Source organism: Aulonocara sp. 'chitande type north' Nkhata Bay, linkage group LG12 (genome assembly GCF_057382095.1).
Source record: "Aulonocara sp. 'chitande type north' Nkhata Bay isolate Kocher_YH1m ecotype deep benthic linkage group LG12, A_spYH_male_GT1.1, whole genome shotgun sequence".
NCBI lineage: Eukaryota > Metazoa > Chordata > Actinopteri > Cichliformes > Cichlidae > Aulonocara > Aulonocara sp. 'chitande type north' Nkhata Bay.
Genome location: NC_141355.1, coordinates 9,703,171 through 9,718,265, shown reverse-complemented (window position 1 = coordinate 9,718,265; position 15,095 = coordinate 9,703,171). Strand labels below are relative to the sequence as shown.

The window sequence follows — 15,095 nt, the reverse complement described above, 5'->3', positions numbered from 1 at the left end:
AGCAAATGGTAAGAAAAATGACTTCCTTCTTAAGATTACAAGCCCAGAGAATAGCAATGTTATTAGCATTTTTAGTCAAGAAATGTTATAGTAATAAATACAAAAAAATGCAGTGGAAAACCTCAAAGTAGCCTCTGTGAATCATGTTTCCTGTACAGCTTATCCAACTAATGACAGTTCCATCTGTGTGCTTTTTCTCTTGCACAAGCAAAACGTCATGAAAGGTCTTTTTCCCCTGAGAGGAACAACACAAGACACACATGTTAAAAATCTCCTCTTGTGTTCATAGTGATCCTTCTCAGTGCCTCCGTGTCTTGTCTAAAAGTTTAGTTTAGCCTCTATTTACTCGCTCATATGAATCCCAATTAGTTTTTTTGCATAACCACAAACCAGTCATGTACTGTGTATCCACTACACCCAGACAAGGTCACCATCGCCACATTTCCAGTCATTATCTTGTTTCATGATTTCAGGCTTTATGCAGTTTTATGTCCTCTGAAGCTGAGACATCAGTGCCTCGGAGCAGAGTGATTAATGTGGTTATCTTTAGGAGTAAATGGAGTATAGGCAGAACAGTGATTTGTAGCTTTCACTCTGGCGGCATCTGCCCTTCCTTGGAGGCAAGTACTAATTGAGGAAACCGTCCTTTATCATTATTTGATGTCTAGGTTATTCTTGGCCGTGTATAAGAGCAGTCTGTTGAGTTAAGCAACATGCTCTCCTTCCAGCCAGACTGAACTCCCTCCCCTTAGCTCGAACTGTCACGTAGCACAAGAATGTTGGTTTGGTTTATGGGATAGTAAGATGTTTATTTAATCTCTAAAGAAAAAAGAAGAGATGATTTTTGACAGTCTTTCACTGCCTGCGGGGTTTCAGGGCACTGTGTATTCTGCTTAGACGTTCAGGGGATCCTTGAATGCATACAAATCAATCATTCGTCACAGATCTGTTGAAGTTACAAACGATGGTGGAAAGCAATTAAATTGGTCATGGAAACTTTGGACGTTTCTTCAGGTGCAGTCGCAAATGTAAACAGTATGGAGTTCCATTTGAACCAAAATAATTTCCACATCTTCACCTTCTATGAATGTTGCTTGTCTCTGTCAGCACAACCGTCCATGAGGGCATACGGTGAAACAAGTTCAGCATAGCCGGGCTCTCTTTGTATTATCCCGATCGGAAATAATGTGTATCATGACATTTGACTTTCTCTTTCATGCTTTTAGCTTCAGTCTCTAGTAAAATAAATGTATTAACCTAATATCATTTATTTCAGATTCATTTTATAGTACCAAATCACAAGGTCCATTTGTTTTGTATTTGTTTTGATTTTCATTTTCATGATGCAGCATTCACTTTTGCAGATTTCAGTAAAATCTTTACTGTGCAGAATGGTTTGTTTTCTGTTTTACAAAGCAAAAAAATGCAGGCTGTACTCATTCAGTCCCTGTTTATCCTTAAGTCACCTCTCTAGCCTTGGCACTGTTTTATCAAGGCACAGCTGTTGCCTGGGAGGAAGTTCTGCCTTTGAAATAAATAAATGTGGGGAACTAATGTTTCTATGTTGAATGACTTTGACATGGCAGATAAATCTACTTCAATTTTGGCCATTGGTGGAGATGTGGAATAGGAAAAAGGTATCAGACATACATATTTTCCTGCTGAAATAGAATAGTGAAGATTATAATTTTATATGGTCATCCCTAAGGTAATAAATTGAAATCCTCATCTAAAATGAACAACTTATTTATTTCCATGATAGAACTTTTTGTTATAGTCAGGAGAATAAAGGCAAATGTAGAACAATGCACTGTTGAGATAAGATATAAGGAAGGGTTCCTGTCACATAAACAAAAGCTATAGTGTGGAATATTTGAAGTATAATTAAAAAATGAAATAAAGATCTGTGTGTGCAAAGCTATGTTTGGGAACGTTAACATTAGCTCACAGATTTAGTGCCACAAATCTATGAGAGGTTTGTTACTTTATCCTACATCCTGACTACATCCTTATTCTATGTGAGATTTTTCAACCATCTCCCAAGACACAACCTAGTTGTGTACCAGAGTATAGTCAGAGTGTATACACCTCTGATTTGGTAGTTTGAGGGACCAATATTCACTCTATTTTCCTGATAAAAAAAAAAAAAATCTCCTTAGCAACTAGAAACACTATGTTTGCCAGCTAATTGCTAACTCTGCCTGTTGGCCATTTGGTGAAAAGCAAGTAGAGTATAGTAATAAGAGCTTTTGGAAACAGATGGAAACAGCAGCCTTTCCCTGTAGGGAGCAGAAATAATGACAGTGAAGGTAAAAGTAGGCTGTAAAATGAAAACTGAAAGCTTCTAAAAAGCCCAGTAGCTGCAGAGATGGAGCTACTTTTTAAAACATACAGTCAAAAAAAAAAAAAAGATTCACAATTTTGGATAACAATCATATTTCCAAATGTTAAAGATACGTACATATCCCCCAACATACGTACACACATTCAAGCATACATTCTTTCCTATGGTCATTGATACATTTGTGCACGCGATCCAAGCATGGCACGATCCAAACCCAAAGTTAAAGCACACATTTAATTTCCAATTGACATTACTCTGCAATTCAAGTACTTTTCACCAAATGAAAACAAGAAGCTTGCTTTTTCTCATGCACCTGACAAGACTGGCCTTCTTTAGTCTCAGAAACTATGCTCCTCTAAAGCAGCACTGCTTTTGGACTGGGTCATAGCCTTTAAAACGATCTCATATCAACAGTTACATGTGCATGACTATGCTGCTCTCTATTTATGCATGACAGAAAAAGCCTCCTTAAATAAAATACTTAAGGAAACCAACATTAAATGACATGATGTTTTGTCTAAGCTAGTGTGGTACTGCCCGAGTCTTGAACTAAACTGCTAGGGCCTGTGGCTGATGATCATGTAGACATGAGGCATCTGGAAAGAAGTAGCAGTTTGTTAATTGCTTCCTCCTGCATGTGTACAGTATGGTGTTTGTGGATTTAACTGGGACAGGCTAAAACATGTTGCACATTTTGCCATAGAAACCCTTTGATGCCTTTGGCTTCTAAAGCCAGAAAAACCTGTAAGAAGGCAGTCGGCCACGGTGATTAGGCTTAATAAGATAATTCACTGTAAAAATGTTTGTGCAGTTTGGGGAAGATTTATAACCAGTGCAGACAGAGCACTGCTGAGCAGCTGTACAGGGGGTAAGAGTCTTTGATTATGCATAATGTAACACAGGAATAGCTATTTCAAGACAGATGTGGTATATAGCTTGGGTTACACTATTGAAGTCTTTTTTGGCAAAAAAAAAAAAAAGTTGGGTTTTTTTCTGTGCAATGACATTTTTCTGACTATTCTAACCTTGTAGTAACACTCACCAACCTTGTGGTCCTCTATATGATACATCTGGCTTCTCTCTCATTTCCTGTCAAGTTGCCACAGCAGATGGATCATGTGGTGCATGGATGAAGCGTATTTGGCAAAGATTTTACAATGGAAGCCCTTTGTGATAAAGGCTTTCCATTTTTGGGGACTTGGGACCAGTACTAGGAGTAAACTAGCTTGTGAACCCATAGGCTGTGTTTGTGTCACTTTCCAGTCTCAAACCTTGGTGTCCACTAAACAGGGTAATTTCCATTGACCAAAATTATTAAGAACCAACATTTAAGGAACTGTGAAAAATAAGAGCAGAAGTTAGCATCTGAAATCTGTTTGGTATCTCAGTTCCTCAGTTGCCTGTGATACTGTAATCTGCAAATAAGTGTTATCGTTCACAAGTATTGTTTATGATCTAGTGTTTGAAGTATCCCCAACTGGTCACGGCAGATGGCTGCCTCTTCTTGGGCCTGGTTTTGCTAGACTTCTGCTTCTTCCTGTTAAAAAGACGTTTTTCCTTCCCACAGATGGTTGTTTGATTATTGGGGTTTTCTTTCTATTATTGTAAGGGTCTTTAACTTACGACAAAATGAAACTTGAGGCAAATGTTGTGGTGATTTGGTGCTTTTTAAATAAATTGAATTGAATGTGTTGCATATCTCATTCTGGTGGCTGATATATTGAAAAGGTCTGCTTCCAGTATTCTGAATATTCATTGCGAATGTATAACATTATGACTTTGATGGCAAAATAAAGACCCAGCTTTACATTGCTGGCGCTTAACTGAGCTATGTAAAGACAGGCAAACAGATCGTCAGTTAGCAGTGAGCTTTAGCTAACCTGTGGCTAACTTTATTTGTATTCAGCAAGCTGTATGCTCACTGCACCATCTTCATTTTCATTCTGAAATAGAGACTGCACTCTCATGGGAAATCGTTACCATGTGATTTGATTACATAGCAAATTCTATTTGGTTGCAAACCCCCCTACTAACAGGAAGCTAAATTAACGAATTAGCTTACACAGTGTATAGGCTATCATTATATATTGCTGAGATCTGGAAGTTAGTTTTTGGGCAGAGATGTGTCTCTGTGGGTCTATGCATGGTGGTTTAGTCAATAATGTAAGCTTTTGCTGGGAGTGCTGATAATTCCATGAAAGAAAAGTTACAATACATTTGGGAAAAAGCTTTCGAATGTGTGTTTACTGTGGCTGTTGCATCTTTCCACTTCAAAAATCAACAACATATGTTACATGCCCACAAGGCCCAAACTTTAGCATAAAGAAAAGTGCAAGTTGCTGTTTAAAAAGAAAGATTGTTTTTGCTTTTTTTGTGCTTTTATTTATTTATTTTTTGTTTGTTTGCTTTTTAAATGTTGTTTCTCAATATATTGTCTACAGAATCTTGACATTCATGTAGAGGATGTGCAGATTCGAGCCATTCTGTCATCCTACCGTAAGCGGATCCCTGTGATGGAAGGCTACGTGGAGGTCAAAGATGGTGGCAAATGGAAGCAGATCTGTAACAAAGACTGGACCCAGTTTAACAGCAGAGTGATCTGTGGCATGTTTGGCTTCCCCGGGGAGAGGAAGTACAATCCCAGAGTCTACAAGTGAGTATGTGTGGTCCTGGGTGGTTCAAAGAGCAGAGCAGAGTTTAAACTTTAAATGACTAAAGGGCACTTATATAGAAATTCAGGATATTAAAAGGTATGTCAGAATAATGTGGCTACTGTTTCAATGCTGTGACTCAGTGGGTGTTTTGTTGGGTACAGAAAAAAAATGCATCTGCAGGAGACTGGATGACAGATGGCAAATCCTAATTTTTTTTTCCTCTTTTTTTCTGTGCCACAAATTGGTAATTACATCTTTAGCAAACTCCCCTCGGTGCCTCACATGGATGAAAAATATATATAATTACATATATATAGATTTGGTAGATTTCTCAACCAGCACGTGCAGATCACTGCTGCGAAATTCATCTAAGTCTCAAACTGTAGAGTACAGCAACGTGGAAGGGGGGCTGAAAAAATTCAAATGAATACATCATCATTACAGTGTTTGACCAAATCCAACATGAGTGACTAACCTCAATCACTTCATTACTCTGGCAGCTCAGTACACCGACTGGGTTAGACTTCTGCGGAGGCTTGATAAATTTCAGGTTCTTACTGAAATCTTTGTGGATTGTGTATCTTTATCTTCTTCTTTCTGCTGCTCCCCTTACGGGTCAACACAACAGATCATCTGCCTTCATGTCACTCTATCCTTAGCATCCTGCTCTGTCACACCATCCTCTGTATATCGTCCCTCACTACATTCATGGATTTTTTGTGTTCACTCCCTTTTTTCTCCTGCCTGACATCTCCATATTCAACATCCTTGGTCCAATACATTAAATATACCTCCTCTGCCAATGTATCATCTCAGCCTTTTCTCTTTAACTTTGTCTCCAAACTTTTTGACCTGAGCTATCCCTCTGGTGGTCCTGGTGCTCTCAAAGAAAATCTTAGCATCTTCACCTTTGACATCTCCAGCTCGAACTCCTGTCTTACTGCTGTCCTTCTGTCACAAATCAACCCTGACACCCATCTCCATCCACTCCACCCTACCTGCAATGTCTTCCTCACCTCTCTTGTACTCTGCTGGTTGCTTTGGATGGTTGACCCCAGGTATTTTAACTCATCTACCATCACTACCTCTGCTCCTTGCAGCTTTATTGTGCATCTCTATCACAACACCTAAAATTTTCCAGTAATTATCAAGAAAGAAAGCAAAACGCCCAAAGCCAAACCCAGGAAATGATTTGCAGTTCATTCAGCGTTGTGTTTCAACCACATATACTCCAAATGCAAAAAGTACAGATGCAACAATTGAGTCAGCTGGTTTATTATCAGCCATGGCACATACAAATAATCTGGCCCATACTTTTTAGTAATTTTGATTAAAACTAATAATATATATGATAATAAAGAAAATCATATATATTATTTTCCTGGGTTCTCATTTGCATGAAATAGAGATAAAGAAAACTTGCCAGTTATCTGGCTGTTCAGATTATATATATCTGCTCTCCTCTCTCTAACCTTCCTCAATCCACACACCACCCCCTACAGTCAGCCTATGTAGTAATCAGCCTATACTACTATGTGACTGGCTGGCTTTTGGAAACCTTGAAAGGCTACAAACACAAACAGAGGCTGGATGTCAACTGCTTGTGCACTTCCATCATCCAAACTATACCAATGGTCAGTCCAACAACCCACTAAACAACCCTAACCCATCCTTAACAGCAAAGGCTAAAATGTGGACAGCTGCTTCTGGGAACTCTCTGCTCTGCTCCGAACTCATTAGCAATGTTAAAATTCACAAATGTGAACTGCAGCATTGTTAATGAGTTCAGAACAGGCTGAGATCTTGTGAAATCTCTCCATAACACCTTCCTTAAAAACTGTATATAGTAAATGAAATTCAGAAAAGCACGACATGTCCCTGTTAAATATTCTGTTTTCACACCTATAATAGATATATCAAAGCTTAATGTTCAGTATTGCAGTTTAGGCATTGTATTGCAATGTGCCAGGACCAAGCATTGTAAACAATGGAATAATCTTTAATCCTCTAATGTGTGTCCCATTACATTCCTGACATTACAGGCCTTTTACAGCAAAATTCGTGCCTGACTCCTGTATTTTCAGTATAGGTGCATTACAAAAAAGTTTTGCAGTGTGCGAGGAACTGCTGAGAAATCTAAATCTTGCTGACATTAGGCCAAATGGCCACAAGTTAATCATGGTGTACCACAAAACTTCAGGCACTCAAGTTAACCTTAAATTTACTGTCTGGCTGAGTTGGAAGTCTCCCCTCTGCTTTAGGTAACCAAAGCAGAGTGCAGCAGCTTCCTAACTTTCCATCTACGCGTCAGCCTGCTTTGGCCACAGTGTACTTTCACAGGCTGACATTATAAAATAAATGTGACAGTTTCATAATCCTGAATTTGTCTTTTGTCCTATTGGCTTGAGATTTTCACAATAGCGTCTTCATGAAATGTAAAAAGTGAATTTATAAAGTTATAAAACAGTACATATTCAGTGTTTTGACCTGGAACATTATTGAGTTAAATAGTACATAGTACTAAAATAGTAAATAGTACATTGTTGGTTTCTGGTTATTGTGACTTAGCAGAACAGCTTGGCATTAGTATTATAGATCAAAAGATTATAAAATGCACACCTTATTAAAAAGCTATAAGGGGAGTACCCCCACTAGGGACTTGAGACAGCAGTTAAAACTGACTTGAGGCTATAACGTTGTTGCACACAAAAATGATTGAGTAACTGCTAGATCTGTAAGTTAACTTATATTCTAAATTATTTGACAATGAACATGGAAATTGAAAGAACAAAGGGCTGCATGCTTAATCTCTTGAAAAGTTCTTAGACATTAGCTCTTACAATGTCTTGATGCATGTTCAATCATCCAAGTAAGTAAATTCCAGAAAGTTGATTCTTGATGGTGCGTTTTCAGTGGTAGAACTGTTTAGTCACTCATCCTGTTGACTTCTTCATAGAGTGAATAAATGAATTAATAAATGATGAAAATAATCAACTTTCTGCGACGTACTTACCTGGATGATTCATCAAGACATTGTAAGAACTAATGTCTAGAAACTTTTCTCTTGCGTTTAGTATGTCTAAAGATGACACTAAGGAAGATTGTTTAGTCTTCGGGGTTGTCACCAATGACAACTTAGGTCTCCCATGGTTAATATTAGGGCAGGAGATAAGAACATGCAACATTTTAAACATTTATCCTAATCTTAAGAGCGAGAACAGGATGAAATGAATCAATAGTCTGACTTTACTCCTAGTTTGGTTCATGTTCAGTGTCCACTTTGTATATAGATAGTGACTTTATAAAACTGTTTTACAACACAGAAGTCTGCTATTTGCACAAGCTGAGTTATTAATCATTGTAATTAAATCACGAGACATAAAAAAACCATTTGTTTATTCACTGCAAACATAATAATTAATTTGGGGTTGAAAAGTTGTAGTGAAGGATGACATTAACCTTAACGTTAATTAAGTCTTGAAAATCGTAACTTGACAATGACCCTTTTTAATGAGATTTTATGAAAGTAAACTTTCACAGCTTTAGGACAACTACTTTATTAAATCGTTAGTCCTTTAAGGCAGCACTGATATTCATCGCATATGTGTTCAAATTGCTTTAGAGGCAAAGCTCATCTTTGGGCTGCTCCTTTGGACTTTCCTTCTCGCCAGCAGCAAATGAAAACTAAACGCTGTCTGTCCTGTTGTAATCTGGTCTTTCACATAGGCTGCATAGACTGTATTTAACCTGATTCAGTTGCCGCTGCTGCTGCTGAGAGAAGCTACAAGAAATGTCAGTAAACACCTCAACCATCTCAGATTAGTGACTAGCTACAGTAGCAAACTGTGCTGTCTCCATTCCTGTTTGCTTTGTACACCTCAGACTTTCAACTTTACAACTTCAGGTCATACCACCTACAGAAACTGTCTTGACGATTCTTCAGTGGTTGGATGTATACGGTGGGCAGTCATGGCCTTGCACCTGGCAGTAGTATGTAGATATGTCATGTTTTAATAAGCAGATAGTGACACGAACATGTACAGTGGAACTTCAGTGAACTGTGGAGATGGCTGTTAATTCTTTGTGACTGTAACACCTCCCTTATCACAGATTGTTATTGCACCTGTTGTTTATATAAAAATCTTGAGTAGTGCAGCTCAATGCTCTCAAATAAGACAGAAGTAGTAACATTGTGTTATACCTAGTTGAAAATTCTTCTCATCTCCTTTATCTGTGCAGGATGTTTGCTCGCAGGAGAAAGCCCACATACTGGGACTACTCTGTCAACTGCACTGGCAATGAAGCACACTTGTCCAGCTGTAAACTGGGCCAGGCTGTACTGGAGAAGTCCAATGGGACCTGCCCTAGAGGATTGCCTGTGGTGGTGAGCTGCGTGCCTGGTAAAGACTTTGCCCCAACACTCATGACGGGATTTAGGAAGGCCTTCCGACAAGAGGTAAAAAACCCCACATTGTGTCAGTACAACAAGCGATGTAACGATAAGTGGGTGCTGCATGAATGGTGTGAACAAACTGAAATGGTAAACAAAGCTGACATAGGAAATAGCTGCTTGAGTTCAGCTCGGTTCACTGGCTCTGATATAGAGGGTGAATGCATGAAATGTTTTGGTTCGATGTTAAGCAAGGATGGCTCCATGTCGCTTGGTGAACTGCAGCTGGAGCTGCTTTGGAAATGCCTTTGTCAAAATTAGTTACTGTCATCTCAGAGTTTAAAAAATGGCCCAGTCTTGTAAAACTCTCAGGGCAGGGAAAGAACAGCAGCACCAGTGTCAACTATTATTCTTTCTTTAAGTATAAGACCCAGAATTAGTAAGGCTGTATCTTTGGGGTAGTTTTCATACTTTATTTAAATTTTATTCTCTAAGAAATTCAGGACGATAAGGATATGACTCAAACAAGCCCTCCCCAAAAGCACTGTGTAGTAGCATAAGTGAGTGCTCAGGCTGACTTCATGAATTCTAAATGTAATTCACAAAGGCTAATCACTGTTTCCTGAAGGCGTGATTCATTCTCTGCTCAGATGTAAGAATCTAAAATGGAAAATGTAATCTTTTTCTTTCTGATGCTTTGGCTACAAATCTTTTGTCTTGCAGCAGGGACAGCTGAGCAGATGCACTCTTTACTCGCAGGGTTAGAGCTGCCCTGTGGAGTTCTCTCGAAAACACGCAAAAATTAGATTTATATTTACTGCTATTTGACAACATTCATAGAAAGCAAGCAGATAAAGTCAAAATGTGTTTCCATCCTCATAAATGATTTTTTTAAACCTTAATGTTCATTCCTACTCCATCACTGCCATCTGTAGTAAAAGTCTGTTGAAGCTCCAAACTCCTCTGCTTGCAGATAAGATTATATTTGAAAATATCTCAAATCTGCCACAGTTGGAGATTTCGGCCACAACATTTCAGCTACGAGCTGTTGTTAGAGAGGATTTCACCTCACACCTTACGTTTTAGACATAATACTGCTGACTTTAACTTCATGGCCTCACGACAGTGTTAATTTTGATGTTCACTATAGCCGTTTGCTGTTCTTTTCTTTTTGTCTCTGTCAGCAAGATTAAGGAAAGTCGAATTTCAACTAAGTTAGTGAATAGGTGTATCATGGGAAATCACCGACACATCCCATTTTTATGATGAAGACATAGGGCACTTTCTTAAAAATAATATATATCGTTATCACAAATTTTCAAATGTATATCGTGATAAATATTTTTGGTCATGTCGCCCTGCTCTACTGTGGGGTAGAAAGGCCTCTGCCATTGCTGGTTCTTGACTTGCAGAATAGTTTTGGTTGTTGTGCCATCATCGCTTACTAAAACAGTTACTCCTGCATTCAAACCATCATTTTACAGTTGTTGGTGTTTCGGGTCAGTGTATGAGTTTTTCAGCTGTGTCCTCAGTACTAGTGATTCATACACACACAGGAAAGTGCAGGAAAGCCCTTCTATGTGGCTATATGATTCTTCCACATTTGAAGTGACATATAAAAGTGACATATAAAAAAAATACTAAACTTGCAGTGGTTTTTTAGCTAACGTTATAGTGAAAGATTTATCGTTTGGGGTTATAAGTACCCCCAGTAACAACTCTGTTAGGGGCACATGAGCCAAAAACATATTCTGAGAGTATGGACTCAGTGTTAGAGTTTAGGGCTGAGAATACTAATTCTACCCCAAGGGAAAGGCAAATATGAGTTTTTGGGGAAAAATGTAAATGGTTTTTGATGTGTGTTGAGTTAAAATGAGTGTGTTCCCTGATTGCCAAGCCTCGGGAGAACAATTTAATTAATTTGATATTCTGATTGCCTAGACAGAATTAGGGCTAGGGTTAGGTTTGTGGTCCTCTGATGATCCAACCATCCGACATCTTTGCGGCAGCGGAGGCTGCTTTAAATATTCAGTTAGGTCAGGGTGTAAACTTGGGCATTTACACTTTCGACCATGTGTAGAAAATCAATGCATTTAAATTAGAAAATAATCCACAGCAAGACTGTTTCGACCACGTGGCTTTCAGTTTGTTCATCCTCCACAGCTTTTCATTTTGAACACTTGAATCCCTGCCAGCTCTGCAGAGGTCGTTCTTGTCCTCACTCTGACATCTGACCTCAACAGTAGGTAAAGAAGCCCATTTTCTCACTCGCACCCTCTTAAGATGTCAGGGGTCATGAATTCTTCTTAGCTTAGTTTGACAGTAAGCCAAGAAGAATTTATCTCTGCGTGGCTTCATTCATGGTCTAATGTGAGGTCGGAGCTTGCAGGCATCCTGTCACGTTCCACAGATGGTGGATGGATGGGAGTGGTGTCCCTGACATCATGATCCAAATGGTCCAACACACTCTGCAGATCTGACTCAAAAGAATTATATCCTTAAACCCAAGTTTAAAAATTTGAAAAACAAAACAAAAATAAACAAAAGCACTCCACAAGCGCAAACTTCCACCAAGGCAGCTCATTTTCTATGTACTATTTACTTTTAAGAGAATAGTTTTGTATTTTCTGTATATTTATTTGGTTTTCTTTGTTCTTTCAAAACCTCTTTTTAAGTTTTTAGTGCAGGAAACCCATTTTAATATAACTGTCTTACTTTTGAAGGTAATCCTTTTATTATTATTATTCATTTATGTGGCTATGAAATATAAAAATCTTACATTAATTTACATGCTTAGTAATATAAAAGATGCAATCAATCACAAATTACATTGAAATTGTTATGTACTTAGAGATCTATCGCTGCCAGCATGTTAGACTTTCTGGTAAGAGAAAGTTTTTGTTATGTTATTGTATTCTACTGTCTACTTACCAATTTGAAAAAATAAAAACAAAATAAACCAAACTTTGTATAGCGCTTTTCTAGTCCCTAAGGACCCCAAAGCACTTCACACTACATTCAGTCATTCACCCATTCAGACACAGGCGATGGCAAGCTACATTGTAGCCACAGCTGCCCTGGGGCGCACTGACAGAGGCGAGGCTGCCGGACATAGGCGCCACCGGGCCCTCTGACCACCACCAGTGGGCAAACATGGGGTTAGTATCTTGCCCAAGGATATTTGGCAGCCAGGAGGCAGCCTGGGATCGAACCACCGACCTTCTGATTAGTGGCTGACCTGCTCTGCCACCTGAGCTACAGCCACCCCCAATATCCACATTCCTCTGGCTATGATTAGTTTTTTTGCATTGTGCCACCACAGGGATGACATCAGGGTCTCGGTCTCATCTTGGAACTCCAACACATTCTAAACATTCTCACTGCAGGTTGAGAGTTCGTGACCCTAGAGCATAGGTGTCAAACTCTGGCCCGCGGGCCAAATTTGGCCCGCAGCCTAATTACATTTGGCCCGCAAAGCCATACCAAATTACTATTAGAGCTGGCCTACTGGTATTATACAACTAATATATATATTGTTTATTATTAAGCTTTGCTTGTTCCATATTCAGTTTTTCAGCAAAACTTGTTTGAGTCCATAAGAAAAGATTCATTCTTATATCTGGAGGAAGATTTTTTTTTTTTTCAATAAATATTAATAAATGTTCCAGTTTTGAATTTTGGCCCACTGTGTATTTGAGTTTGACACCCCTGCCCTAGAGGATGGGGACAGCATTTTGAAGTATTTGGCATGGTCGTTCAATCCTTACCAATGGCTTTATGCACAGTGGCAATGTTGCCAATGAAAAGGAAGTCACTTTCATTGGGTGAACATCGCTGGCATGAAGGGGAATATCTCTTCATTACCAATATGTTGGAAGTTGTTTTGAGTCAAACATACACATGAAGGCCTGTGTCTAGAAAACTCATATTTACCCAAGCAGCTTGTCTCCTTCCAAAAATATCTGTAACATACCTGTCTGCTTTAATGGTGTAAATGATATTGAACAAATTGGACGACTTTCTTTTTTTTACCCCAAGCATTAGAAGTTGGGCTGGTGTTAGTGTTATTTTGACAAGATGGCTGCTATGTAACAACATACATAAAAGAGTGTGACTTCCTGCATTGTGACACTCATTAAAATTTACTGTCCTAAGCCACTGAAGCCCTTCTGTCGGTTTTGACGATGTGGTGTCCAACAGCCTGCCACCATCATGGTCACAGTTTGTGTGTCCTTGTACCACTGCTGATACTTGCTGGTCAGGAGTGTCTCTAAGGTTTTATACCTGCCCGTGTCCTACATTAACATACGCCATGAGGGTTAGAGTAAACCGGTGCCTCACTTACCCTGATCCTGACATTTATCTATGTGTCACATTTTTAGACTAATGATTGTTTTATGGTTCTAATGTTAATAGTGCTGAGGAAATCTGAGTGAAAACTTATTCCAGAGCCCACACATAAAGATGTCTGGGTTTTCTCCTTGTGAATACAAAGCTCAGTAAACCAGATTTCCAAACCGTGCTTTACTTGTAAAATTAAACACTTTCAGTTTATGCAAACAGTTAATGGGAGAATCACATTAATAGCTTGTTCTATAAACATAAAACCACCCAGTCTGCTGCCTCTGCTCTCTCATCACAGAGAAGGAAAAGTTCAGCTTTTAGGGTTTTGAAAGTACTAGAATAACTCAAATATGTGATTTTTGTTTTTTGGATAGTTCAGTTTTTACAGTGACCTCTTTTTGCGGTGTTTGTGTTTGTCGTCTTCAGCAACCATTGGTTCGTCTCCGTGGTGGGGCCATCGTAGGCGAGGGGCGAGTGGAGGTGTTGAAAAATGGAGAGTGGGGCACCATATGTGATGACAAGTGGAGCCTGCTGTCTGCCACAGTGGTGTGTCGAGAGCTGGGCTTTGGTACAGCAAAGGAGGCTCTGTCTGGAGGTCGCCTTGGACAAGGTATACTGGTTTTATATCATTTATTTTTATTAAAAAAATACTGACAGATTGTTTTCATGCCTGCTCATTGATTGGGACTTCACAGTAGTGAAAGGTCTGAGAAAAGGAAACAAATGCATAAAATTATACCAGTAATGCAACCAATGAGGGAAGCAGAAGGACATGAAATGTGAGCTGCACGAACCAAGGAAAAAAAACAAAAAACGATGGGCTGATTACAAAGTAGACCTGAAAATAACCCATGACACCGAGCTCCAAACGACTTCACTCCTGGAACAAATGTCTGTGTATATTTCCTACATGGCACAGAATGGAAGGGCTTGACTGTGGAGCAAAACCACATATCCCAAACATTTCAGAGAAGTAATTCTAGCCTTTAAACTTTTCTGCTTATATCACCCTTTTGCAGCCAGAGGAACATGAACTCATAGACAAGGTTATAAAATCTGCCCTTAGTTTGCATGTTTGCATGTTTTCATGTCACAGTGGCATTTTGTCAGCTGTTTAGTGGTAATGCAAGAAACTAACCACAACACTGAAAAATGTAGTGCAATTACAACTGTACATGTTTATGTTGGGGATTCATCTCTTAAACAGGCCCACTAAATGTTGGCCCATTGCTCATTGTAGCTCCATTTATCTGCTTCACCAACACTTCACTAGCACAGCTAAAACAACAGTTCTGCTGTTTTAGCTGTTAAATTGGCCACTGGATAGTCACGATCTTTGCTGGGTAGAAGGTTTGAATATGAA

General features: G+C 39.0%; 1 protein-coding gene across 1 annotated transcript in view; it reads left to right on the top strand.

Annotated features, from left to right (window-relative positions):
* The window catches only part of LOC147316929 (lysyl oxidase homolog 2B-like), a 47,027-nt gene that overhangs the window by 13,824 nt on the left and 18,108 nt on the right, over positions 1-15,095 (top strand). Inside the window, exons 4-6 of the mRNA XM_086313466.1 lie at positions 4,786-4,997; positions 9,238-9,454; positions 14,159-14,342. Of these exons, the coding sequence (XP_086169592.1) occupies positions 4,786-4,997; positions 9,238-9,454; positions 14,159-14,342 (613 nt within the window). The remainder of the gene's footprint in view (positions 1-4,785; positions 4,998-9,237; positions 9,455-14,158; positions 14,343-15,095) is intronic.